Raw genomic sequence first — 27,115 nt, 5'->3', positions numbered from 1 at the left:
TGGTCAGAATAAAATGTGAGGTTTTCAGGAAAGTGATTTTGGGAAAGTTACTACAGATGATTCTTACCCAGTTTACCCAGGTCTTAATTCAAAAGACAGACAGCCAATGGAAATATATTATGTTGATGTCTCCCTCCCTCTTAATTGTGATGAATGAAGGTAGGAGGGTGGGAGATGTCTCAGTAACAATAAGGTTAACTGTCCTACATGAAAAGGATAGTTGGGGGAGTATTTATAAAAATACAGTGGAAGGTCGCAAAAAAAGCCATGGGGGGCTGCCTGTGGGCCACGTGTTGCCCACCCCTGAATTAAGCCCTCTCTGGCTGAATATTTTCTGGCTATTTTCACTCAGTGACCTGTTTGCTGAGAAGTGGAGTTCTGAACATGGAATGTTTTTGCTGAAAGGATCAGCTGTGAATTCTTTTTTAGAGTGCTGGTGGTTCTGCAGTGGATGACTAAAAAACATCTTGGTTAGCTTTCAACATAACCATTTCCCAGGAATGTTTCGTGGGTGCATTCCAGCCAAACATGGAATGTGCTTGGCAACTTCTGCTGTCCAAAGTCAAGTGAAGTCCTGCAAAGCCATAATCTTCATAGAGGTTAATTTGGTTATTCTCTCCCAGCAAAAACCACACTGTACCTTTACAAGCAAGAACCTACCATGCTGGAAGCTCCCTTCATCCCAGTCACAGTTGAAATGAACGTAGAATAAAACATTTTAACATTGTACATACCAATCATTGAGTTTTGCTGAACATTTGTGGCCCAAATGTTGGGGTTCTGAATTGAGATAGATAATCTGTGAAACACCCAAACCACATTATTTACACATTATACGCCTGGCTTTTCCTTACAAAAGATTCTCACAATTCACATTCACCAATTCTGAGGGAAATTATAAAATTTTTAATTGGGGAGGGGACACAATTCTTGAGACAAGCATCAGTAGGTATTACTATGCCACAGTGATTGGAATACTTAGGCATACACTCCTATTTTACAAAAGGCTGGGATTTTCCTTGGCACAAAACCTTTTCCAAAGTCTGAACTTTTTTCTCTTTTAAGGGAATATGGTATGTGAGATGCCTCACTTACCTGTGGAAACTGTAGTACCATCTGTTGTTGTAAGCCTAGGCATCTTCTCTGCCTCTTAAAGAGACCTGAGTGCATAATGTTATCCTCAAGAGACAGGAGCATGGCTCATTGAGTTTCTGCGATCATTAGCTTGTAGTTCCCTTCTAATTTGCTACTGTTCCACTCACCTTTATTGCTCAGGCTAATTTCTTCCTAATTTGCCCTTGCATTGCTCTGTGTTCTGTTCCAGTATATGTTTAAAAGTGTTAGTACTTGTTTTGTAAAGAGGTATGGGCCTTCATTTTAAAAGATTTCAGTCCTTGATTCATGTGAGATAGGCTGAGCAATTTGTTAAAGACCTGGGGTGGTGGTTTGAAAGTGGTATGATTGAATGGTAGATGTCACCAGTGCTGTGTGTGGAGGTACTTGAAGAAAACTGCTGGTGTGAAAGGATCCAGTGAAGAGGACATGTTTCTTGGATTTCTTGCTTCCCTAATTTAATTTATTAATTCTGTACTTAGTCTCTTCCGCAGTCATGTAGTATTGAGTGTACTGAACCTTATTAAGAGTTAGAAGTTGATTTCCAGCACTAAAGCTGGGGACTGGAACAAGGCAGCTACGTTATTTATTTCAGCGAAACAGGGGTAATGCATCTCTTTGACATATACTCCTATAAATCCTTCTGGATCCTCCCTGCCTACTTGTTTACAGCTTGAAAAAAAGCAGCTGCTGGTGATGGGGCAGTTTAGAGCTGAACAGAGATACATTCTCCTTGAGGCCAGGGCTGAGATCAAGGGTAGGCATAGTGAGGCACCTGTTGAGTAGGGCCAGCCCTACCATTAGACAGAGTGAGGCAGTCTGGCAGCAGATGGTGGGTGGTATGGAGGGGGCAGCAGTGGCAGCCTCTGGCTGTTCCCCTCTGTGGGAGGACAGAGCTGTGTGTTCCAGGCATCCTGCCCTGCACCTAAGCTAGCCTGCTGCCCTCAGGTGAGGTGGAGGATATTATCTAGTCACCAGTGCTGAAGTGAGATTCAATTGCCAGTTCTGTCCTTCACCTCATACAGTAAAATGTCTTGGGCTGCCTACTGCCAAGTGCCCACACCCCAACAGGGGCCCACTGGCAAGAGCCCCCTGAACTTGCTCTTCCACTTCACCATTGCAACCTGCTTGTTCACCTGCCTCTTGCTGTGGCCCAGGCAACAATGATGGTGAGAAGGAGGAGCAGTAGATGCCACTACCTACTTGCTCACTGGAACGCTACCTGTCAAGCAAGCAAGTGGTAGCAATGATGAGAAAGAGAATGCGAAGTAATAGCAGCTGGTGACAATGGCGGTGAGAAGGTAGACTCACAGAGGGAAGGGCCCATTGAGGGTGTCTTGCCCAAGGGCACTAAAAAACCTGGGGCTGGCATTGCTTGAGGCTCATGTTCCTATGCACTGCTATATGTATATAAGGGGGGGGGGGGTGTATACACACACACACTTTCAGGTTGATGTTCTCTTATCTCCTGTTTGGAAAGGAAATAGGCTTGTGTAAGAGTTGCAAAGTCCTCTTACGTATTGTCTCAACATTTTTCCCCCTGGATGCACCAGTTGAGTCCTGGCAAATATGGAAGCCAGATAGCACAGCCCTGGGACTACCACAGCCACTCCCCTGTTCCTGACTTGATGCACACAGGAGGATATTCCTTTTAATATAAGGAAAAGGAGCTTTAGGAGGTCGTCCTTTTGTGTGGAGAACAGGAGGTGGCTTAAACTTTTCCCCACTTGCTGATTTTCCAACCATAATCCCCACCCACACAAGCTGCAGGGGTTGGCCAGAGCTGTAACTGTAAGGATAACTGTACATCTTGAACTCCATCCACAAGGGGGGAAAGCAGCAGTGGGAGGGGAGTTGAGCAGAAAAATGACTGGTGGAGAAAGAGGTAAGCATCATGTCCCCTCACCCCATCACTTCTCTGTTCATAATCACAGCTTCCTAAACTTGTGTTTCATTAAAAAACAAAACAAAAACCACCTGTCAGAGTTTTGGTTACATGCATTTGTGTGTAATGTGTAGTTTGCTGTTCATTTACTTTCTCAAGCAACTGAGATGGTTTTGACTGACTGGGATAAGGCCTATCAGCAAATTGATCTGATAGCTGTTGTAAGCACTCCCATGATGGGGCCCAATGTTGGGCGGGGCAGTACAAGGATGGTATAGAATAGACTCTCCCCAAAGCAACTATCCATCTAGACTTGAATCATCTTGATGATGCATTTCCCTCCATTTAGTCTGCTGGCTGCTATCTGTTGGGAATAAATTGCTAGGTAGGAGGATATTGCAAGCCAATCCAAAAAGCTTTGTGTAGAGCTAAGATGAATTGGGCACTCAGTAGTTTATATTTCTCTGGTTGGTGGCAATCCCTGGTTGGTGTGCGTGTGTGTCTCTTCCCCCCCCCCATTTTTAGATGTGTTTGGCATCTATCAGCCTAAATGAACATTAAACAGAACTTGTTTGAGGGGCTCCTGTTTGCTTTGACTCCCTCCTCCCTTTTGCAGTTTCTTTATCTCTCTCTTTATGTTTCACTAGTAAATGGCTAGTCTTATACAGTCTCAGTGGCACAAAGAAGCCATAGCCACTCTAGCTGGGCCTGAAGAGAGACAGTGGCACAAGATGGCTGAAGGCTGAGGAGAAACAGGTGTATGTCTGCTTTTTGAGTGGTAGAGGGGGAAGATTTTGGTTTTGGATAGTGTAGAATGCAAAGCTCTATAGTAAGGAAGGAATGGCAAAATGAATCACCAAAAATGTGAAGAAAATGGGTGAGAGGGGGAGAGAAATTCCTCTCATACTTTCTGGCTAAGGTAGCTTGCTCTGTGACCACCATCTGGTTTTTGTTCAGGGCACATCTCTGGCAGCTCAGGGTCCCCCTGTTGCTATGATGGAGAACTAAATGGCTCTTCGCAGAGCCTGCCAGGTTCGCTCAACCCGAGGGTGCTGACAGCATGTAGAGCTTATCCAGTTGCCGCTGGCATATCTAAGGAGGATTGTCACTGTGCACAGGGCCAGTCTTCAAACTTTTGGAGACCAAGGCAAAATATTGCAATGCGATTCTTGTCGTGCCAATACATGGCACCCTGCACTGGCTCTTGTGGCTCCTGGCCAGGATGGATTATTCTAATCTATCCCACTTGTCTCTTTGGTTGAGCAACTACCATCCTTCCCTATTTTCTATCACCCCTCCTTTCTTATTACTGTGCCAGCCAATCTGATGAAGTCCTTGGTTCAACCCTTCCCCACTACATCTTTCTGAAGCCTAAGGGGTTAAAGATACCAACACTCACTCAACACATCAGTTAAATATTAGTTTTAGTGTGGAAGAGCAACTGTTCCCATTACAAAGAAAGATGGGTAAGCTGGAAAACTTTATAAACATGCACTTGTGGATGAACGTTTATAATAGGGGAGTACAGGCCTTCAGGAGCTCTTTCACTGACTGACTTGATCATCATACCTTTCAGTCTTGTCAGGGCAGCCATCTTATACTTGGGTCAGTGAAGAAATGACACACAGTGGAAACAATTGTTTTTTTTTTCCTTTCCAAATTTGAAAAATAAAAGTTTAACTACTGATTTCCTCTGACGAGGACTGAAAATATAATTTGGCCTTGCAGGACCATAGAATTTGGTAACATTTAACTTTATTTTCAGTATTGATTTTACTTCAGATGCATCCATCAGGTTGCTGTTTATTTGCACATGTGTCAGTCTGTGAGGCAGCATCACTCAGAGAAGCCTTCCCCACAGAGCAGGCCAGGCATCTCATGAGTTGGGGGTGGAGAGAAACACTGGGAATTCCACATATTTTCAGTGTTTCCATAACAACTAGTCCATTAAGGAGACATAGATTAAGCCTCCCAAGCTGCTACATATGTTGCTCCCCCGACCCACACACTTTTTGGTATTCTGAGCTGCTGCTGCTTTGTATCCTGAGTATATATACATTGGACATTCTAAAATGGGAGAGGTGATGGGAGAAACGGATTGGAAGTTTTAAGAAACAACTTCAGGTGGATCTGTTTTAAAACTAGAATTATGGAAGTCTAGTAGGAGTAGCCTTCCACTGAGGCCAGGATGTGTCACTTTGAAGTGCTGAATCTCATGAGGGAATCCAAACCACTCAAAACAGTGCTGGTGATTTCATATTGTATACTCTTTTGTCTGGAACCAGCACTGCCATTTGCCTTAGTGGATGTTAGAGAGAGCAACAGTATCTGACAGGGGTGACTTTCAGATGAGAGAAGACATTTTTGCCCCTTTGTAGTTGTTAAATATCCGTTGATGATTTCTCTAAACCAGGGTCACACAACCCAGAGTCCACAGGCTACATATGGCCCTCAGCTGCTTCCACTGCAGCTCATGTTGGGTCCCCAGCCCAGAATTTCCCATGTTAGTGCCAGCACTAGCTACAGAAAACCTGGAATTTCCCTTGCTGGCATTAGTGAGGGAAAGTTTGGGATTTCCCTTATGTCCGATCTCTCTGGAGAGATCAGAGATAAAGAGAAAGCCCCAGCGGGGGTGGGAAAAAGAGCGTGTGTCTCTGTGGGGAGAGGGAAGTGTGTCTGTGTGTGTGGGGAAGAATGCATGTATGGGAGGAATGCATATGTGTGTGTGTGTGTGTGCATGTATGAGTGTGAATCAGTGTGCGTATACACATGTATGGCCCCCAGCAGACACCCAGTGCAGCCCTTGAGGCTGAAAAGGTTGTGCACCCCAGCTCTAAATGATAACATGGCAAATCTGGGTCTGGATTAAATCCCAGGTCATGTTGTCACATCCTTACTTCAGTCCCAGGCACATTATATTATCTGAAATTCTCCTTCCCCAACCCACCTCAGGTCAAATGTAGTGTAGTGAATATAGTGTTGGATGAACCAGGGAGATCTAGGTTTAAATCCCCATTCAGCCTTGTAATTTTTGGGTGCTATTGGCTACATTCAGAAGAGCAAATCGTGGCTTAGTAAGCCGACATATGAATGAGCATGCAGCCATTTTGTTCCTTCCTTCATGCAAGAAGGGAAACAAGCAAGGAAGCTACACTTAGCTATAGCTTCCCATTACATCTACAGTGGGAAACTATGATTACTGGCTTCCAAACAAGCCATGATATGAAGCTAATGGGAAACTATAATAAATGGTGGCTTCCTGACTTGTTTCCCTGCTTGTGCAAAAGGAAGAGGAAAGCAGGTGTGCGCGGGTGTGAAAAGCTTGTGCATATCTCAGCTTATGAAGCTGTGATTTGAGCATCTGAGTGCAGCCATTCTCTCAACCGAGCTTACCTTACTAGGTCATTGTAAGGAAAACGTTTGTGGGGGGAGATTAAACTGCAAATAGCAACTGTTGGGGTGAACCAGTGAGGATCCAGGCATGGTGGGTAGGGAGAAGGACTTTAACCCTTTATTTATTTATTTATTTATTTATTAAATTTTTAAAACACCCAGTAACTGTAGTTCACTGGGCAGTGTACAGTGAATTAAAATGATAAAATACATGATACCAATATAACAATACAACCAAAACTGCACAAGATAAGAGCAAAGTAAAGCCAGCAGCAAGGGATAAAACAGCACAAAGGTCTAAAAGCATTAAAACAATTTCTAAAATGCCTGAGAAAATAAAAAGGTTTCACTTGGTGCGAAACAGACCATAACATAGCGCTAGATGAACCCCTCTGGTGGGGGCATTCACAAGTGTAGCCACCCACCTCACCTCATGTGATGGGAGCACCTGGAGGAGGGCTTCAGGTGATGACAGTAAGGTCCAGGTGGATAAATATGGGAGGAAATGCTTCTTCAGGTTACCTGGCTCTAAGCTGTTTAGGATTTTCAATATTAAAACCAACACTTTGAATTGGGCTGAGAAATAGATGTAAAGTATTGGCATAATGTGATCATATCAGCGAGTCTCAGTTAAATATCTAGCTACCCTGCTTTGGACTAATTGAAGTTCCCAGACTATTTTCAAAGGCAGCTCCACATATAACACAGCAGGAGGTTACCAGAGCATTAATAACTGTTGGAAAGCTGTCTCTGCCCAGACAGGTCTTAGTTGGTACCTCAGTGCCAATGTTCCTGATGAAATTCATCCCTCCAAAATGGCTATTTACATCTGGAGAGGAGCTTCTGTTGGCCTCACATGCAGTTTGGGCCTTAGTTAGAGTTTTACGGTACTTGGATAAACAACACGAAAACATTTCTAGAATTTGATTTCATGGATGGTGTGTGCTTCACAGAGTGCTTGTGATGTCTTGTGTCCCGCTGCCAAATGGTATAAGGAGAAAGAAAAAAAAACAAGACTAGCTTTCTAATGTGTATACTTTCCAGAAGAATGTTTTGTTCACTGATGGCAGAAGAAGTAGCATGTGCAATTAGTGATTGTAGGAGCGGGTGTCCATAAGCAAATTACTCTATTGTCATATAATTTATAATTTGGATATGTTCATGAGCTATCAATGGCCCCATTTGTTCTTTTGCTCAATGAATGTTGTCTTGTCTTTTATTCCCCCTTGATGACAGACCTATGCCGACATACCGGGTGGATGCAGATAAAGGCTTCAACTTCTCTGTGGGTGATGATGCTTTTGTGTGCCAGAAGAAGAATCACTTCCAGGTTACTGTCTACATTGGTATGATTGGAGATCCTAAGTACGTCAAGACTTCTGAAGGCCTAAAGCCACTTGAATGCTTCTACCTGAAACTGCATGGTGTGAAGGCAAGTTTGAATATGGGAACCTTACTAATTAAGGTATTAAGTAATTAAAGAGATGAGGGCAGTCTGGTAGGAACCTGAATGGATACTAGTGATGGTGGTGTATCTGTGAAAATCTTGGAAGTGTGAATCTGTCGGGAGGCATGTATATAGCTATGTGATCTTGTCATTGTGAGCAAAAATGAATAGCATGTTACAATGTAGGGAACTGTATAAGTATGTCTGAGTGTGTGTTTGCGTGATCTTATGAGCATCAGCATGCATATTGTTCATTTTTTTTTTTACTATAATAGCTCTAGGTGTGGGGCTTGTAGCCCAAGTAGTTGTAGGGCAGCTGGTGGAGGTTTGGTGACATCAGCCTTTAATAATCATTCATTAGCTCCAGAATTCCTAAAGGTGAAATTCTTTTTTTCTTTTGTTTGTAAAGCCACGCATTTTGAGAGTGCCACTTTATTTATTTATGTCATAGTGACCAGTGGATCCACTGGCAAATTGTAACTTGTATTTTTTTTTATTTCAGTAGTTCATGATTTTAGGACAAGACTTAAAAATTATGAAGCATATTAGCTCTATAAGAATTTCATCAGTAGCATTTATCTTCCACCTGTCTTTATATTTGGCTCGTCCTGTGCAGTGTCAAATACCCACCTGAATATAAGTGCATAAGAATTCTCTTTGAAGTTCATTCATAAAGTGGAATATGTTTTCATATCCAAGTCCATGTCTTTCCGTGAGATGCTTTTCATAAAACCCTTTCGCCACTTAGTTCAGTAAAGATTTCTGGTAGTATCTCAAATGTGGTGGTTTATCTAGTGGTTTATTTTGAATTTGTTACTGGGGGACCTTGTCTTGTTTGTTCTGTATAGGCATCTAAATCTGCACCTATTTCATAAATGAGACTCAAAGTTCTTTTTGGATGAATTATTAGAAACCACTGCTTCAAAACTTGTGCAATTTCTCAGTGAGCCATACTTCAGTATGGCTTGTTGCTAACCATATACTTGCTGTGTAAATATTGAAATATAAGGATATTTCCTTATATATTGAAATATAATATTTTATATAAATATTTGAATAAATATATTTCATTAAATATTGGAATATAAGGTCTTTCTGTTTCTTCAACATTTTTTTCTGTAATCATTTAGTATATGATTTTATAGAACGTTCAGGATAAACCTACTTCTGTCTGTGAAGCAGTAAAGAACCCACTTGACTCACTCATCCTCCCCTCTTTTCCCCAGCTGTAATTCTGGGAGAGGGAAAGAAAATATGACATATATACTGACTGCTAGTCACCAGGATATCTAATCATCTAGCTGCAGTGTTTCAAAAGGAAGAAGTTGCTACCTGGGAATACATGAACTTCAGAAGAGGTCATTGGCAGGATAAAATTCAGATAGTGCTCTTTGACCTGAGCCTGTATCTTTCTTTTCAGCTGGAGGCCTTGAACCAGTCAATCAACATAGAACAGTCACAGTCTGACCGCAGCAAACGGCCCTTTAATCCTGTCATGTAAGTACTGCCCAGGTTGAAGGAGAGAAGCATTGGGGTCAGAACGATAGACAGAATAGTTCACCATTTATATGCTCAACCCCCACCCAGCCCCTTCTTATATATACTTTTGTGTATTGTCCAGAGAAGATTAGGCATGAAGAAGAGTACATAAGAAGAGCCATGCTGGATCAGACCAGGGATCCATCTAGTCCAGCATTCTGTTCACACAGTGACCAACCAGCTGCCCATGGGAAACAAACAAATACGACATGAGTGCGACAGCACCCTCCTGCCTATGTTCCCCAGCAACTAGGTACATAGGCATACTGCCTCTGATACTGGAGGTAGCATATAGCCATCAGGACTAGTAGCTATCAACAGCTTGATCCTCCATGAATTTGCCCAGTCCCCTTTTAAAGCCATCCAGATTAGTGGCTATCACTTTGGAAGTGAATTCCATAGTTTAACTATGCTCTGTGTGAAGAAGTACTTCCTTTTATCTGCCCTGAATCTCCCAACAAGCAGCTTTATGGGATGACCCCAGGTTCTAGTATTATGAGAGAGGGAGAAAAATGTCTTGAATGTGATGGCTCCTGTGCGTTAATCTGACTTCTTCAGGTGCATCATATCTGGAAGGGGCTCTGGTGCATACAGAGTGTGCAACTTCCCTGTACAGCCTCTCCCTTTGAATGTACTACCACTTGAGCACAAAAGTTACTGAGCACCACTGACAGCAGCACGACATTCTTTCATCAAAATTGGGACTGAAGTGCTTAGCTATGTTCTTGTCTCATTGCTTTTACTGGGAACCCTAGGTGAACTGACTGTTCTCTCTATTAGACCCTCTGCTTGAATGCTGGTTCCCTCCACACCATGAAACATTCAGGTCTCCAGCTTTTACGCCTCTTTGTTTCCCCCTGGTCAGAATGACAGAGTTTCTCCCTTGGCAAATGCAGATCCTCACCCTCTCTTACGTTTGTTCCTTTTTCAGGGTCAATTTGCCTCCGGAGCAAGTCACCAAGGTCACTGTGGGTCGGTTGCACTTCAGTGAGACCACAGCCAACAACATGAGGAAGAAGGGCAAGCCCAATCCTGATCAGAGGTAAGGACTGGTGTGGGCTGCCCTCTCCCTCTCCCAATCTGTGGCTGAAGTTAACATATCTTAACATATCAGCTTAGGCTGGTATACCAACTACGCCCTTATCTGGACAGAGATAGCCTAGCTACAGTTATCCATGCTCTGATAACTTCTTGTCTGGATTACTGCAATGCGTTATACGTGGGGCTGCCTTTGAAAATGGTCCGGAAACTTCAGCTGGTCCAAAATAGGGCAGCAAGATTGTTAACAGGGACTGGCCTGCGGGCTGATATTACGCCAGTACTTTTCCAGCTGCACTGGCTGCCAGTCCATTTCCGGGCCCGACTCAAAGTGCTGGTGTTAACATTCAAAGCCCTTAACGGCTTGGGGCCAGGTTACCTGAAGGATTGCCTCCTCCCATATGTGCCTGCCCGGACCTTAAGATCATCGTCAGCGGCCCTTCTCCGTGAGCCCCTGCCAAAGGAAGTGAGGCAGGTGGCTACTAGGAGGAGGGCTTTTTCAGCTGTGGCACCCCGGCTCTGGAATGAGCTCCCTAGTGAGGTTTGCCTGGCATCTACATTGTATTCCTTTCTGCGCCAGGTGAAGACCTTTTTATTTTCCCAGGCATTTTAGCATTTTAGCTTTCTAAACATTTAGCTTTGCTGTTTTAAATCTGTATTTTAAACTCCTGCACTGCTGCTAGGTTCTTATTGTGGTTGTATTGTTATATTGTGGTTTTAATGTTCTATATATTTTAAATTGTTTTATTGTGTGTTGCTTGGTTTTAATTTTTGTGAACTGCCCAGAGAGCTTAGGCTATTGGGCGGTATAGAAATGAAATAAATAAATAAATAAATAAATAACAAAATCTTTACTTTATTTTATGCATTTATATGCTGCCCTTCAATATGGTTATTCTCAGGGCAGCTTACATCAATAAAACAGCCAAAATAAAACATACAGAAACCTCATCTTATTAGAAAGAGTGGATAAAGCTTGCTGCAAAATATTATCATAGTTAAAATCCTGGAAAAATGAAAGTCTCCGCTTGGCACCCAAAAGGTAGCAAGGTAGATGTCAGGTGACCCTCCCAGTCCTATAAATCTGCATGTTATTGTGGATGAATTGTGTCTGTGACACTGAAGGAGAAATCTACCTGTTCTTCCGAAGCACTACTGCTATGTGAAGTCTCTCTCTCCTTCCAAGTGACACTTGAATAATTGCTTGTATCCTACATTGGCTGAAATACACATTTGAGTAAAAATGGCTCTCTCCTACTTCCTGCCTCACATTACTGCTCTCTCTGATCTAGAGGGAGTAGAAGAGAAAGGTAAGGGAGACTTGAAGGGTAGACTCAAAAAACGCAAGCTGCCCATGCTTTTGGGATAGTGTGAGCCTGTCTAATCACCAGGCTAGTGTTTTTTATGATAAATGAGCAGGACTTCCATTTTAGATTGCCCGATTCTGATCACTGGTATTATTTGCACTGTGCATGCTTGGTTTAGATCAGGTCTGGGGAACCTGTGGCTTCCAGTTGTTGATGAACTGTTACTCCCAACAGCCCCAGCCAGCTTGGCCAAGGGGTGAGGCATGATGGGAGTAGTAGTTTATTAACATTTGGAAGGCCATAGGTCCCTCAGCCCTGGTTTAGATGCTGCTTATGCTGAACAAAACAAGTATATCTGTATAGGCCATTGTTTGTCAGTCACTAGGTCTCAAACTGCTTCATCTTCAGTTAATGTAACATACATTGTTGGAATTTAATTTTGTAACATAGACTGATAATTAAAAATCAGTCTGGCTTATAAATATTTTGTTTTGAAGTCGTCAGCATTTTGATGTGCATTTGAAGCAACGTTACTAGACTGAGATGTGTCCTGTTTTCATGATTTCAGTCCAGAGGACTGGAGCAAAGTCTCCCACTTCTTTTGGGCTGGAGGGGTTCAATTGTAGGAATTTGGGGCCCACTGAATCTCCAGCCTCAGGCTAGATGCTAAAGACTATCTCAGATAATGGCTCTACAAGGGGGTCCAATTCAAATAGTTTCAATGAAATCACTACCGTTTTGTCAGATTTTCAGAGAACAAGTGGATTTAAGACACCCATTGTAACTGTTTTGAAATTCTGCTGTGTAGTCCTCCCTCACCACCAACCCAGTAGATTTTCTGATGGGTTGGTTTTTAGAACCACCACAGTATGTTGAATTGGTTACCCAAGCTGTGTGGTGATTTTTATGTGCAATTTAATCCTTGACAGGATGACCTTGTGCAGACTTTTTTTTTTTACCTTCACTTTTTACATTCTGTGACTTTGAAAAATGTATTTCATATTTACTAGAAAGTGTTTAAAACCCCCCACATGTGTTTAATGTCAAGCTGTGGTTTGGAGCCCAGTGAAAAAAGCCTGCATTCATCTGGTCTTCATCCCCTTGTCTTATTTTCAGGTACTTCATGTTGGTTGTGGCCTTGCAAGCTCACGCCCAGAACCAGAATTACACTCTGGCCGCTCACATCTCTGAGCGCATCATTGTTAGAGTAAGTCCCCCTTTTCTCCCTTTCCTTTGCAGGACATCCTTTTCCTAACTCTGAGCACCACAGCTCTGTATTCCCTTGATTGGTGTTCCTTGACACTTAATACTGCTTCCAAACTGCCCCTGATCCCACAGTGCTCCTTGTTGTCCTTTTTCTGTCCACTACCCCTCTACCCCACACCTGCCTGGCTTCCTGCACTCTTAGACTTGCCTCTAAACAAAGAAAACAAACACCATGCAAGAAGGCTGGCATGCTTCAGGGCTTACAGGTTCCCAATCAAGAGACATGGGTAGGGATGAAAGCTTAATCTTGAAAGTGGCCAGGGCCATGGAATATAAGGCAGCACAGTGGTGACGTTGTGCCAGTGTCAGCCCTGCAAAATTGTATCAATGACAACACCATTCTGCTGCCTGGATGCCACCATTTAGGCCATTTCTACACCAGCCTAAAATCCTGCATTTAAAACGGGGCTTTCTGCTTCCGTTTTAAAAGCAGGATCACCACTGACTCCCTTTACATGTGCTTCCTTCTCCCCCCGCCTTCTCCCCATATTTGAGTCTTCCATTACCTTTCATTGATCTTGCTCCTCTTCTTGCTGCTTTAAGTCTTTTCACGGAGGAAACTGAAGTGGAACACAATGGGGTAATTTGATAGCTCATGATCTGCGATCTATTTAAAAACGGAACAAAGCATTTAGCGCAGGAGGGTCACAGCAGGGTCATGGCATCATATAAAGAGCAAACTTCCGTGAAGGAGCAATCTTAATCGTAGGATAAAAGCTCTGTGTGATGAAGCCCTTAGACTGCACATCCACATGCCACTGACTCAAGACACAGGGCCAGTTGCATGGGTCAGATGCTCATCAGCGCACTGCTGATGTTAAACCAACCCACAAGATTGCACTTGTGCAGACACATGCCTTAAGGTTCTTCGGAAGGAAATGTTGGGAGCAGATGAGGGGGACTTGCAGGAATGCTATGACTAATTTCACCTAGGGGTTTATATGTGTGAGAGACCCCATCCCACCCCCCACAAGGCATTGCTTTGGATCCCAGTGCATCAGCTGAAACTGATGCCCCCTTATAAGTTCAGCTGGCTGGACTTCCTAGCAAGCATCCAAAGGGAGTGGTTTCTTGGGACTTTAGAGAGCATAATCTTGGGGAAGGACATGTGAACTGGTCATTTGTGGCACCTTCCCTGCCAGAGAGTCTTAGCAAATAAGGAGGACACTAGGCTGTGACTTTGTGGTTGGCTGTCTCCGCCCTGCTGCCTTTTTAAGTGCTGTGTCCATTTCCTCTAGCAAAGGGCCGGTTCGGGGGTAAAACACAAACAGAGGGCGGACTGGGACCCCGGAGTCTGCAGACAAGTAAGTAGCATGCTGAACTATGCAGTCTCCGGGGGGGGAGGTGGGGGGCTGTACTGTAGAATGGTTGGCAGGGCAGATGAGGGGCTTCTACCCTGAGCAGAGCTTAGCTGCAGCCAGTTTAGTCACTGGGGCTAAGGAACTGTCTGCACTAGCCCAAATATGTGGTTTGGTTGCACATCAGATGCACAGCTGACTTGCATAACCTAGAAGTTGGTGTGAACACCAGAATGATTGTGGAATGTGCCTACACTGTGTCAGAAGCAGTGTCACACCATGTTGTTTCCCTGTAAACTGATACATTTATTGTATGATGCTTTATTATCAACTTACATGTGTGATAATAGTACTTATACAGCAACACCAATTTGCAGAGCTTCAGAAGCAAAAAACACACACCGCTCTGCCCCAAGGAGCTTACAGTCTATAGCCATTGACAGTGCTGAGGACAACTGAGGAAGAGGATGAGCAGGAAATGCTAGTGTTGGGGATGAATGTTGGCAAATGCCATTCAATTTTGTTTGATTTGGTTATAAAGAACTAAAACAGCTTTTCCCCAACCTGGTGCCCTCCAGAAGGGTTTGACTGCATCTCCCATCATCCCCCATCAGCATGGCCATTTGTCATACTGGCTGGTGATTATGGGACTTATAGTCCAACACATCTGGAGGGCACCAGATTGGGGAAGGCTAGAGTGAAAGGTCATGCTAAAGGCTTCATGAAAATGTTGGGTTTGAAGAGGGATCTGAAGGATGAGAGAGAAGAGATGATAATGCTTATCACACACACACACACACCTTTTCAGACCAGTTAGAACACTTCACCTGCATCAGCTTGTACTCTTTACAACAACCCTGTAAGGTAAATGGGAATTACTACGCTGATATACATGGCTGGCTGAAGACATTTTGCTGCCCGAAGTGGAGTTCAAATGGTGCCCAGCCCCCATCTATGGCCAACATTTTTTTAAAAAAACTTGCTGCACCATTCAGACACCAATCCCCACCTTCATCTATGCCCTCCACCCTTCATGGTACTGCCTGAAGCAGGTTGCTTCAGCCTGTTGCATGGCAGGGTTGTCGTTGCCCATATTACAGTTGAGGGGCTAAGAGGGAGTGCCTTTCCAAAGGTCACTGAGTAAGTTCATGGCAGAAGTGCAATCTGAACAGAGGACTAATGGTCCATAGACAGCCTGTTAGCAACTAGGCTACACCAGCTCCTAGTATTTAGACAGTAGTGCTCATAAGTGCTCTGAGAGTTCGAGGCATGAAGAAATTTATTTTCTATAGGGGCCCAGTGCTCACGAAACTCCTTCCTAGAAAAACCTGAACAGTCCCCTCCCTGCTTTCCACAGATAAGTAAGCACTTGGTTGTTTCAGTTAGCCTTTGGGAATTAAGCACTGCTCTGCCCAGTTTTTTTTCAATTGCACTGTTGTTTCCAGTTTGCATTATGTCTTTTATTATTGTTTTAAGTGTTTTAAACTATTTTGGAACTTTGGTGAATAGTGGTATAGAAATATTTTAAATTAATAAAGGAGAATGGGTGGAGTCATTTCAGAGAGTGGGAGGCTTTTCGGCAGTGGTGGGGCTGGAGAATTTGGGACTGTAGAGGTAACACAAGAAACAGGCCCAAAGAGGCTTGGTAGCATCTCATACTAGGCCCTAGTAGGGAGGAAGCCCCATTTTGAAAACCGTGCATGGACAGTACTCCCATCAGCACTCAGGCAGTCTGGACCTATCTTTACCCCAGAGATAGCAAGGCCACGGCATGAAGGCAGTTTCTCCCACACACTGACTCAGCTGGGCTTCACGTTACACAACTGAGTGTCAGGGAAGTCTGTACAAATTTTGATCCACCACCTTGCAGTGCACCCAGGAAGGCAGCCTGCACCTTTGCAATTTGGGGCAGGAAGCAAAACAGAAGCTTTGTTGAGTGGCTTCCATGTATGACTGGAGAGCTGCATTTGGCTTTGTAGGTCACCAGTTGTGCCACCCTGCTGCAGAACATTCCTATTGGGCTTATTGTGGGAAAGTCAGCTATGCAGAACACACAGGGCCAGCCCTCCAGAACGCACAGCTTGTGCTAGTCCCATATCATTCCCTGGGGGCAGCATGAACTGTCGAGGGGAGCAGTGGAGGCTGCTTGCTTGGGTTATGGGATGGGAAGAGCTGATGTAGTGCAACCCATTCCAGAAACATGGACTGTCTGGATATGCCTGAAGGACTTTGCAGCAGGTTTTCTACATAGTTTTGTCATAAAAGCAGCACTGAAGGTACTTAGCACAAGGCTCAGGATATGTTTAAACTGAACTGAGGAATGAGAAAGACACACATATAACCAGAACTGTGTTAATTCTGTTCTTATTTTGGATTTTATTTTGTTCAGATGGCCAGAGTGCCAGGAATTCTGAGGGAAGCATGTGTGGGGAAGGGGGAGTAATTGAACACTGGGCTCAGCTTTGGCACCTATTTTCAGTGTGAGAGCAGTGCTCTGGACCAGATGACATAGTGATAAAGAAGAATACACATGAGTATTTGAAAGGAGAAAGGTGTGTGTGTGTGTATGTGTGATGGGTGAATTAGCACTGATGGGCAGAAGAACACAAGAAGAGCTGTGCTAAATCAGACCAAGGTCCATTAAGTTCAGCATTCTGTTCACACAGTGGCCAACTACCTGCCCATGGGAAACCCACAAGCAGGACATGAGTGCAACAGCACCCTCCTGCCCATGTTCCCCAGCAACTGGTTTACATAGGCATACTGCCCCGATACTGGAGGTAGCATATAGCCATCAGGATTAGTAGCCATGGATAGCCTTATTCTCCATGAACCTGTCCAATCCCCTTCTAAAGCCATCCAAATTGATAGCCATTGATACCACTACATCTTGTGGTCCTTTCTTTTAACTGTCCTGAATCTCCCCCCAGTCAGTTTCATGGGATGACCCTGGGTTCTAGTACTGAGAGAGAAAATAAATTAGAAAGGGGAGAACTTCAGCAGGTGCCAAGAAAGAGTTTATTGGAATAAGCTGCTCATCAGATTGTGGTGCTTGCTGGATTGACCCATGTGCAAAAGGATTTTTCCTTACCACTGAGAAGCCATGAGCTGCCCCCACATATTTGGGAGTAGAGACCAGGGGCTTCCAGATCCTTTCAAGGCAAGGCAGGCTCAAGCAATAGGGCATATCCCTTTTTTTAAGAAATTAACCACTGACTGGGTTGTGTGTTCCTCCCAATCCCTCCTGTTATTTTGAGTTGCCATTGCCTTGGTTAGCACGTCACACATTGATCATTGCCATAATTTCTTACAGGTCCACCCTATCACTTCTGTAACAATCTCTTGAGGATTTGTTTTGTAATGGGGGAAGCTTTACCTCACAGAAAGAACGCTTCCCACGCAGAAAGAAGCATGCTTGCAACATAACCTCTCTGTTGTGAAAAGGACGTTTATCTCACTGAGTCTGTAAACACAGGCTGACTCAAAATCAGGGCTCCTTGTGCTTAGTTAGCAAACTGAATCAGACAGCCTCCCCATGTTATAAACAACTGACTGTTAGACGAAAGGTACGGCTACAATGCGAACTACGTTTTGATGGAGGTTGTATCACTGTCTCCTAACATGGACAAAGAACTTTGTGTTCTTATCCATGCTGCTGCTGATAAACCTTTCAAAAAAAGAGGAATTCCCATAATACTCTGTAAGGCATCTGTGTTACTTACATTTCACCTTGCCATGGAAATGCATACTGAGTGAAACTGTCTCCAATCACAGTTGTCCGTACAATATAGCTTGCACTATACTTGCAAAGGCGTCAGGCTAGTAAACACACTGTGGAGGGCCCCTGTAATAGATTTTAACTTCTCTGATGGTTTGGGATTGTGTGTGTCTATCTGTCTCCACTGGCTTTTTGTTTGTTTTGTGCTCTTGCTCAACCTCACTATCAATCAGTGGGCAACTTTTTTATTAACGATTCAAATCAATTCACATGTGCAAATAACCATTTTTTCTTGCCTTCTGGAAGAGGAGGTCATTGTATCCTGCATTTGGTCTTATTCCAAAAGTGCCAGTCTTTTCTCCTCAGATCTTTGTTGCTCTTCACAATTTTCTCTTATTGTTGACAATAATATTTGGTTTTCTTTGGGCCTTCTTTTTTTCCAGGCCTCTAACCCAGGTCAATTTGAGAGTGACAGTGATGTGCTCTGGCAGCGCGCTCAGCTCCCTGACACTGTCTTTCACCATGGCCGAGTTGGCATCAACACAGACCGTCCTGATGAAGCCTTGGTTGTCCATGGCAATGTGAAAGTTATGGGATCCCTTATGCATCCATCAGACATCCGCGTAAAAGATGATATCCAGGAGGTAAGAGATTGGTACCATCAGCAACCCTTAGGCAGTAGGGAAACTCACAGAAATCCCTTCCGTTTGTATCATTGGACTGAAATATTTTGTGAGAAGCAAGTATTTCCTGTGGAGGTGGACACTACTCATTGCTAGCAAACAAATAGAGAACACCATGGAAACAGACCAGGCCTCTGTAACAAACACACCCAAGACGTGGAGTAGTAGATCTTTTGCTCTCAGCTATAACCAGGAGCCCCAAATTCAGAGAAATCAAAGGAAAGGTTAAAAGCAGACTTCATCCCATTTGGAATTAATGTTGTTGGGGTTTTTTTTCCTATAGCACTTAATCTGAAAACTGTATAAAGAGACAAACCCTGCTCATAGACTCACATTATAAATATAGGCAGACAATAAGAAGGGGACAAGGAAAAAAGGGGCAGGTGCATCAGCACAAGCTTTTCAGGAAGGCACACATTAAATCCAGTTATGAACATGGAGACATAAAAGAACCCTGCTGGATTGGACCAAAACTCCACCTAGTTTGCATTCTGCTCTCCACAGTGGCTGCCCACCTGCCTCTTGGGAACTTGCAAACAGGGCATTAAAGTAACAGTCCTTCCCTATTGTTTGTCCTTACCACCTGGTCTTCAGATAATTCATTTTATTAAATATATTAAAGTTTCTAAATTGTTGACTTTTTCCCATATTCTGTCTTGTAATGTGTGGCAGTGTTTCTGTTTTTCCATGCATTCCCATGATGTCCTTTTTGTGCAGTATGGGCATGAAATAGGACCGAAGCTGCGGCTGGTTAAAAGGCTTTGCAGTAGGGGTGGGACCTGTGCCTCCCCAGATGTCTCTACCTACCATCATCCCCAACCAGCATGCCAATAGTTGGGGATGATGGGAGTTGTAATCCAGCAACACCGGAGGGCACAGGTTCCCCACATCTACAATATATGGGGCTCCATACATTGCACATTCTCATTTGTATCTCTTGTGTCCATGAAAAGTACAATGGAAAACCTTTGATTTTTAGGAGATGTTCTCCTATATGGAGGGAAAGGATGAAGAGCTGCTAGTCTAGCCACTAGTGCCACAAGTCTCTTGGGTTTTATTTTATTTTAAAGCTTAGGTTCCATCTTGGAGGGCATCTCTGGCCTGCTCCCTAAAGGCTATAGCTATGAGCCTTTATGTGTCCAGTCCTGGGCAGCATGCTTTAAGAAGGATGCAGACAAACTGGAGAGGGTTCAGAGGAGGGCAACAAAGATGATCAGGGGACTGGAAACAAAGCCCTATGAGGAGAGACTGAAAGAACTGGGCATGTTTAGCCTTGAGAAGAGAAGACTGAGAGGAGATATGATAGCGCTCTTCAAGTACTTGAAAGGTTGTCACAGAAAGGAAGGCCAGGATCTCTTCTCGATCATCCCAGAATGCAGGACATGGAATAATGCAGGACATGGAATAATGGGCTCAAGTTACAGGAAGCCAGTTTCTGGATGAACATCAGGAAAAACCTCCTGACTGTTAGAGCGATACAACAGTGGAACCAGTTACCAAGGGAGGTGGTGGGCTCTCCCACACTGGAGGCATTCAAGACGAGGCTGGACAGCCATCTGTCAGGGATGCTCTGACATGGATTCCTGCATTGAGCAGGGAGTTGGAGTCGATGGCCTTGTAGGCCCCTTCCAACCCTACTATTCTATGATTCTATGACTCCTGCACCCCAATTAGCTTTGTTACTCAGAAGCACCCTCTCCACTGACATGACTCCTCCTGAGTCTCAGGAAGAAACCATTAAAGCTCTCTTGACTCAGGCAGCTGTTAGACATCTCCCTCAGCATGGCCTTCTCTCTTTGAGATTCAAGATATCCTTCAACTGCCCTGTAATGTGCATTCTTGCCTGAATAAATCAGCACAGAATGATGGTTATGATCATACCAAGATGTAACAGTAAAAAAGGCTTTGTTTCTTTACATGCAATTCTAAATCATTGTATTGAGACTCCGTTGTGCCTTAGCTCCCAGAGAATTGGAGCTTTTTTTGTGCCACAAGGGCTGAATGCTGCTACTTCTCTAGTTGGAATACAGAGCGCAGGTAGTGAACTTAAATACATATTGAGCTGAAGTCACTGTGTGAGTCTCTGCCTTGTGTATCTGAGATCCTGATTCCCACTAATTCATTTCCTATTCCTGTGGTGTGTGATGTGATACTAAGTGTTTGGGGGCTGGGTCTCAAGGGTTACAGGAGTTTGTGCACCCAGAATCACTCTTGCGGGTCTTTTCTTATGATTTCAGGTGGATACCACAGAACAGCTAAAGAGAATCTCTCGTATGCGACTGGTGCACTATAATTACAAGCCAGAGTTTGCTGACACTGTAGGCCTGGAGAACACATCTGAAACAGGTACAATCCCTGCACTGACTTTGACCTTCATCCTCACACATCTGCTACTGTTCAACACTTTTAATGCTAGCAAAATCCACCTTATCCCAAACTGATTGATTTCAGTGTCTCCACGATCCAACACACCATTTACTGCCTCATTCTTGGAGTCTTCATCACAGCGTTTTCCTATTCTTTTGTGCAACGCCCCTTTGACATTCTGAATTGTACATGTATGGCATGTGTTGCCGGAGGATTGCTTCTGTTTTGATGGCTATGACACACACATTCTCCTGTTTTGAGAGAGCACAGCTCTGGTGAAGGGCAGATACAATACCTGGGTCAGCGAAAGTCCCCAGTATTGCAAGACTTGAGGGGTGGGAGGGATATCTTGGTCTTCCTTAGATCTATGCCATTAAACCAAGATGGGAAAGCTAACCCTGGTGGCCAGCTTTCACTCAGGGAGGTTGCACCTCTTTACATGCCAGACATGATTGCTATGATACCATTGTTTCTCATAGCAACACTAAAGTGCCTTGTGCCTTTGTACGCATGACTGGGAATGCAGGTGGTGAAAGATGGAATATGTCATCACACACTGGTGTATATATATATTTGCTGTATAAACTGTGAATCAATTACTCCTTTCCTTATTTCCCTTCCCCATAGATAATGTATGCTATGTTCCAGTTCTTGCCTCCTACATAACATTTTGGATAACTGGAGGCATGTGCCTCGTACTAGAGTTATTTTAAACAGATCCACTACTAGCAGCTGCCCAAGCTAGTGCTTAAACTCATCTGAGGTGTGTGTGTTTTTTAAACAGCTTGCAGAAGTTGCCTTAAGAGTTTCTCATGGGGAAACTGTTTCTCATTTGCAAATGTTGTTTTTCTGGTGAGGTTCCATATTGGCTACTCTTCTGTCAAGCCTTCAAACTTTTTAAAACTCTGAAACGTTTAAAAAGTACTTTGCTGCAAATAGTTGCTGTTGGAAACAGTTTGTAAAATAACATGAATCTTTGAATCACAGCTTTAGTTTGCAAAACTCATCATGAATCATCCTAGCTATTTACACAGCAAATATCTTTTGGGCTTCTATATTTTGTGGTCCAGAGCCATTGTGGTATGTGCTGCCATTTCTGTGCAGGTGTCATTGCTCAGGAGGTGAGAGAGATTCTTCCAGAGGCAGTGAAAGATTCTGGGGACGTTGTCTTTACCAGTGGGAAAACCATAGAGAACTTCCTGGTGGTGAATAAGGTGAGTGGAAACCTCTGAAGAAGAGGTAAGCAACAAACAGATAGGAAAAGAATGGCTATGAATGGCAATGTCTTTGGGGCATAATTTCCTACTAAATGTAAGTGAGTGAATATTCTTAACAAAAGAAAAACCTAACAAAATAAAAAGCAAACAAAATCTGAAGCCTGGATAACTTGTTTTCCAATTTTTGTCAAGTGGTATACTACATATTTTAATTCAGCATTGCTGTATGAAGCAATTTCAGTGATCCTGCTTACAGACTCAGTCTGGCGGTAAAGGGAATATTAGGAGTTATGGTTTTATTTATCTGAATGTATTGCAGAAGGAGTCAAAACAGTTCAGAGAATAATTTTTCCAGTAGGGTGCATCAGCTAATTGTGTTGCACTAGTGTAAACTACTCTAGCACAATGCCAACAGTGTTAGCTGGCATGCCAATTTTTCTGGGGAACTTAGCACACCAGCTAATGCTATCGGTGTTGTACTAGAATAGTTTGCGCTAGCACAATGTAATTTACATTCGTGGTTGCACCTTGTTGGAATGGATACTGCCCTTTGTCCTTTACTGGAACTGAAACTAGCCCTCCTAAAGACAAAAAGGCAACTGGTTCAAATTGTGGTTCAGTAACCAAGTCCTCAGATGGGTTAGTTGTGGATGGTGAGAAAGACTCTCTCTTACTCTCTTTCAGCCTTGAGAGAGGTTAAAATGATAACTCTGTGAGTAAAATAATTTTTACTCTGTGATAACTCTGTGAGTAAAACAGGTTAAAATGATAACTCTGTGAGTAAAATAATCCTGTAATTATCCTTCTTAGTTAAACGCTTGCCCTGTTAAACATCTTACATGATCATTAACCATACCCACAATCAATGAATGGATAGAAGAAATGTGGGAATTTATTCTTATGGCTAAATTTAATACATTAACTGAGAACAAAAGGAGGAACACAGCAAGCAACAGGATATTTTTATAATAAATTGGATCCCATTTATTAATTACTGTAAGAAGAATTTCTTGCTTCCAAAGATATGTGGTTTTCTATGTTCTGAATCCAGTGATTACTTGCTCTTTTTCTGGCTTTTTGATTTCTATGGAAATATAGCTTAAACTAGGTATGTTGTTTGCTGCTATTTAAATTTTATTAGAATTCATTCATGTTTTATGTGGAAGGAGGGAGGAAAATGGTAGAATGTAATGAATTAATTGCACTGAACATATATAATAAATATTTGCACAGATTACTAGAGTTTCATCTTTGAAACTTGTGAACATGGCAAATTTGGAGCTCTCGGAAAGGGCTGGGAAGCATTTGAGGTTGAGCCACTTCCTTAAAAGATGTGCTTCTGTATGTCCCTGTTATATTCTTTGGATCAATTCCTAAGTTGTCTTTTGACATCGTAAAGTCCTTCTACTCTGACCTTACCATATTGTTTTTGCTTGGTGACCTTCATGGCAAAATCAACTTTTCTTCATAGTGAAGAAATCGCTAGCTTTCAAGCAGTCTCCCTGACATGACAATTTTGTTAGGGCTTTTCCCCTCATGGAAACATAAAAATGACACCCTTTTCACATGAAATTAAAGGCTAACATCACATTGTGAAGACTTGAGCACATTGAAAGAGTGTGAGAACGAACCTTTCTTTTTTCTCATGGCAGGAGCGTATTTTTATGGAAAATGTAGGGGCTGTGAAGGAGCTTTGCAAACTGACGGACAACCTGGAGACCCGGATTGATGAACTGGAAAGGTGGAGTCATAAACTTGCCAAGTTGAAACGCCTGGACAGTATGAAATCAACAGTGAGCTCTGGAGCATTCAGGTACTACAGAGACTAAAGTAAATAAATAAATATTACTTCTTTCTCTCCCTGGAGTCCTACATGCATAGGATTGCATTGATAGAAAAGCAAATAGAGCTTTGACTAGGTTCAGATGCCTAACTCAGCTGAAGATCTTGTTCCTCCTTCAAGGGAATAGGCATGTGCATTACCCTCCTTCCACCACACTGCTGATGAGGGCCAAATTGCGTGATCTTTCTTCTGTCCTTTATGAGATGAATTGAGCAGTTTAGGCCTCTGAACATATCAGTGTCCTCATGGAATACCTGCATCACCTATTACATTATGAGCATAAACAAGAATGGGATCTTAAGGCAGAGTGAATATCTGTACTCTTCAGAAAGAAACCTCTGTGTAAATCTAAATCTGCAAGCCCCGGTTATGTTTGCAAAGATGATGAATAATAAAAAGCAGATGCAGTTAATCTGAACTTACTTTCATATACTTGCGAATTGTTTTGAAGCAATATTGCTTCAGATTTGTAGGCTTACATGAACTACAGTTTACAACCTGATCTGTCAGTCAATGTAAAGATGGAATGTATGAAATACGTTGTTTTACATTGTTCTTAATATTTTTTGTACTTGAAAAGAATTGTACTTACGGTTGAAAAGATGGCCTATAAATATTTTGTTGTAATTAATAAGTTATTAATGGTTAATTAACAATTATGTAATTATTAATAATTGATATTAATAATCAATGAATAATCACATCAATTAATTAATATGTATTTATTAATGTTGTTGTTTTTGCTAATAAGAATATGTGGAAGTGATAGGACAAAAATCTCTGGTTAAATTAAAATTTGGATTGCTGCCTATTTTGTCCCAAACCCTGCACAATTTTTCACTACTGAGCTAGCATAGAACTACTTTTATTAGCTTTTCTATTTAAGGTATTGAAAGGTATATACAGTACTAATACTACCTTAATAAGTCTTTAGCCTGAAAACAAACTTGAGAGCATCTGTGAAACCACACACTCTGATACTGATATTTGTGCAAGGAGGCGGTACAATCTTGACTGCATCCATTGGTTTCTTGCCATTTGTGCACTACTTCTGTATTTCACCCCAAATCTTTGTGCTTCATTGGAGAGGTACAAGCTGTTGCGTGACTGGTCTAGAGAAACGTTGCTCCTCTTTCTGGCCATTGTCCTTACCCTTCATATAGGAGCCTCCTTTTTTTGACACTGAAACCAGGCAGTCACCTCTTCTGCTATCTTGTCCTTGCAGAAACTGAATATCAGCTATTTCACTCTCCCACCTCAAGTTTACTTCCCCCGCCCCATCCTTTTAAGAAAGCTTCACCAAATGTATTGGGGTACATATATATGTGTGGTAAAATTATGCAAATTCAGTGTTTTGTTAAGGAACTGCTTAGTACAGGAACAGTGAGGAACAGAAATGAACAGTGATAAGAGTGCTAGTGTGGATGATGTTTAATTTTCCTTTCAATGTAGTCAAGCAGGGAGTCAGTTCAGCCGTGCGGGAAGCATGCCACACAAGAAGAGGCCCCCCAAAATAGCCAGCAAGGTAAGAAGTCTTTGCAAGAGAGACAGACATTTTTAGCCTGTATTTGTGATTGCTCATGTGCAAAAGGCATGTATGTTTGGAGCTGTTCCGGCGCTTGGCAGGAGATGCAGGTGCTGATTGTGCCATACATGATGAAAACATGCAGATGAAAGGGAATGTTTCCCTTGAGTTTCACGAGCTAAGTTGTGTTTGCTGAGGGTGCTTGTTACAGTGTTGGGTGAATGCTAGCACGTACTGGAAATGCTAACATGCTGGCTGTGTGTTGGCAATGAGTTGGCAGTGTGTTATTAATAAATAATAATACATAAATTTGTGGCTGATGGTCTCTGTGGGCTGAGAACTATTTTTGTATACATGATGCATTCCTTGATAAGAAATTCTTCCTAGAGACTGAGCTGACGCATGCCTGTTTCATCCAGCAGTCTTCTGTTCCAATAAGTTGTCTTCTGCTTCCTCTTTATAGTGCCTGTATCTTCCCTGGTACAGCTCCTACAATCCCTCAACCAATTCAATATTCGTGTACATTTAGTAACTCCATGTGGTAGCAGTCTCCTTGTGGTAGCAGTGTCTCCTTGTGCTTCTTTGCTTTTTCCTGGGGAGAATGGACTCTGTGGAAGGAGGAGGCACACTACAGCCTGCTATCACAAGTTTGATGAAGCAGAAAAAAAATGTAGGAATCCAAAGGTGGGCATCTGATGTTCTTCCCCATCTCTGTGTCTTGTACAGGCTCCTTCTATTGTCACAGACCAAGCTTGCATCAGCCAGCGTTTCCTACAAGGCACCATCATTGCCTTGGTGGTCATCATGGCATTCAGGTGAGTGTCTGTACATCTGGCCTGTTGCTTCATACCCAGAAGATGACTGCAGCACACAGAGTTGTAAACTTGAGTGAGGATGTCCTTCTGACCTGTGAGCGAATGGACAAGTCATGTTTATTTAGGGCAGATACTTAGTCTGAGAGCAAGATGAAGAGCTTTTCTAGATAAGGCTGTTGATCCACTGTATCTACTTTCGGTTTCATCGCAGAATTGAGATCTGAGCACTACATGAAGGGCGTTTCCCTTGCTGCTGTTCTGCTATATAATCTCTATATAGTCCAAATACACAAGCGGAAATTGTATTTCCTTTAACTTTTCTTAAATAATGCTGCATTTTCCCTGCTCTAAAAAAACTCACCAAAAGTGTTATTTAAAAACAGAAGCGAAAATGGAGGGTCACGAACCCGTAGACAGCCATGAGTAGGGAATGACAACGGCCAATATCTGTCTTATGTAAAAAAGCTTGAAAGTAGCACTATGCTTCTTCCACTTGGCAATGCCCCTAGATCTAGGGTAAGAATTACAATGGAATGCACACCAGGAGTAAAATCTACAGCTGGTATGCAATTAACATCTCCTCCAAATGGAACTGCTTCCATCTGTGGAACTGGAAAAGGAGTTTCTCCTCCCCCTGCAGCCCCTGTGTGCCCTCAGAATC

General features: G+C 42.9%; 1 protein-coding gene across 2 annotated transcripts in view; it reads left to right on the top strand.

Moving 5' to 3' along the window:
* Positions 1 to 27,115, top strand: part of MYRF (myelin regulatory factor) — a 151,935-nt gene that overhangs the window by 105,344 nt on the left and 19,476 nt on the right. For both annotated transcript variants that reach the window (XM_084858587.1, XM_084858593.1), the window contains 10 exons: positions 7,628 to 7,823; positions 9,259 to 9,335; positions 10,309 to 10,419; positions 12,839 to 12,929; positions 18,448 to 18,648; positions 20,925 to 21,033; positions 22,159 to 22,268; positions 23,924 to 24,084; positions 25,567 to 25,639; positions 26,366 to 26,454. In XM_084858587.1, the coding sequence (XP_084714713.1) occupies positions 7,628 to 7,823; positions 9,259 to 9,335; positions 10,309 to 10,419; positions 12,839 to 12,929; positions 18,448 to 18,648; positions 20,925 to 21,033; positions 22,159 to 22,268; positions 23,924 to 24,084; positions 25,567 to 25,639; positions 26,366 to 26,454 (1,218 nt within the window). The remainder of the gene's footprint in view (positions 1 to 7,627; positions 7,824 to 9,258; positions 9,336 to 10,308; positions 10,420 to 12,838; positions 12,930 to 18,447; positions 18,649 to 20,924; positions 21,034 to 22,158; positions 22,269 to 23,923; positions 24,085 to 25,566; positions 25,640 to 26,365; positions 26,455 to 27,115) is intronic.

Source organism: Heloderma suspectum, chromosome 1 (assembly GCF_057233095.1).
Source record: "Heloderma suspectum isolate Gila_16-S chromosome 1, 16-S_ref, whole genome shotgun sequence".
Taxonomy (NCBI): Eukaryota; Metazoa; Chordata; class Lepidosauria; order Squamata; family Helodermatidae; genus Heloderma; species Heloderma suspectum.
This window is presented reverse-complemented; position numbering and strand designations above follow the sequence as displayed.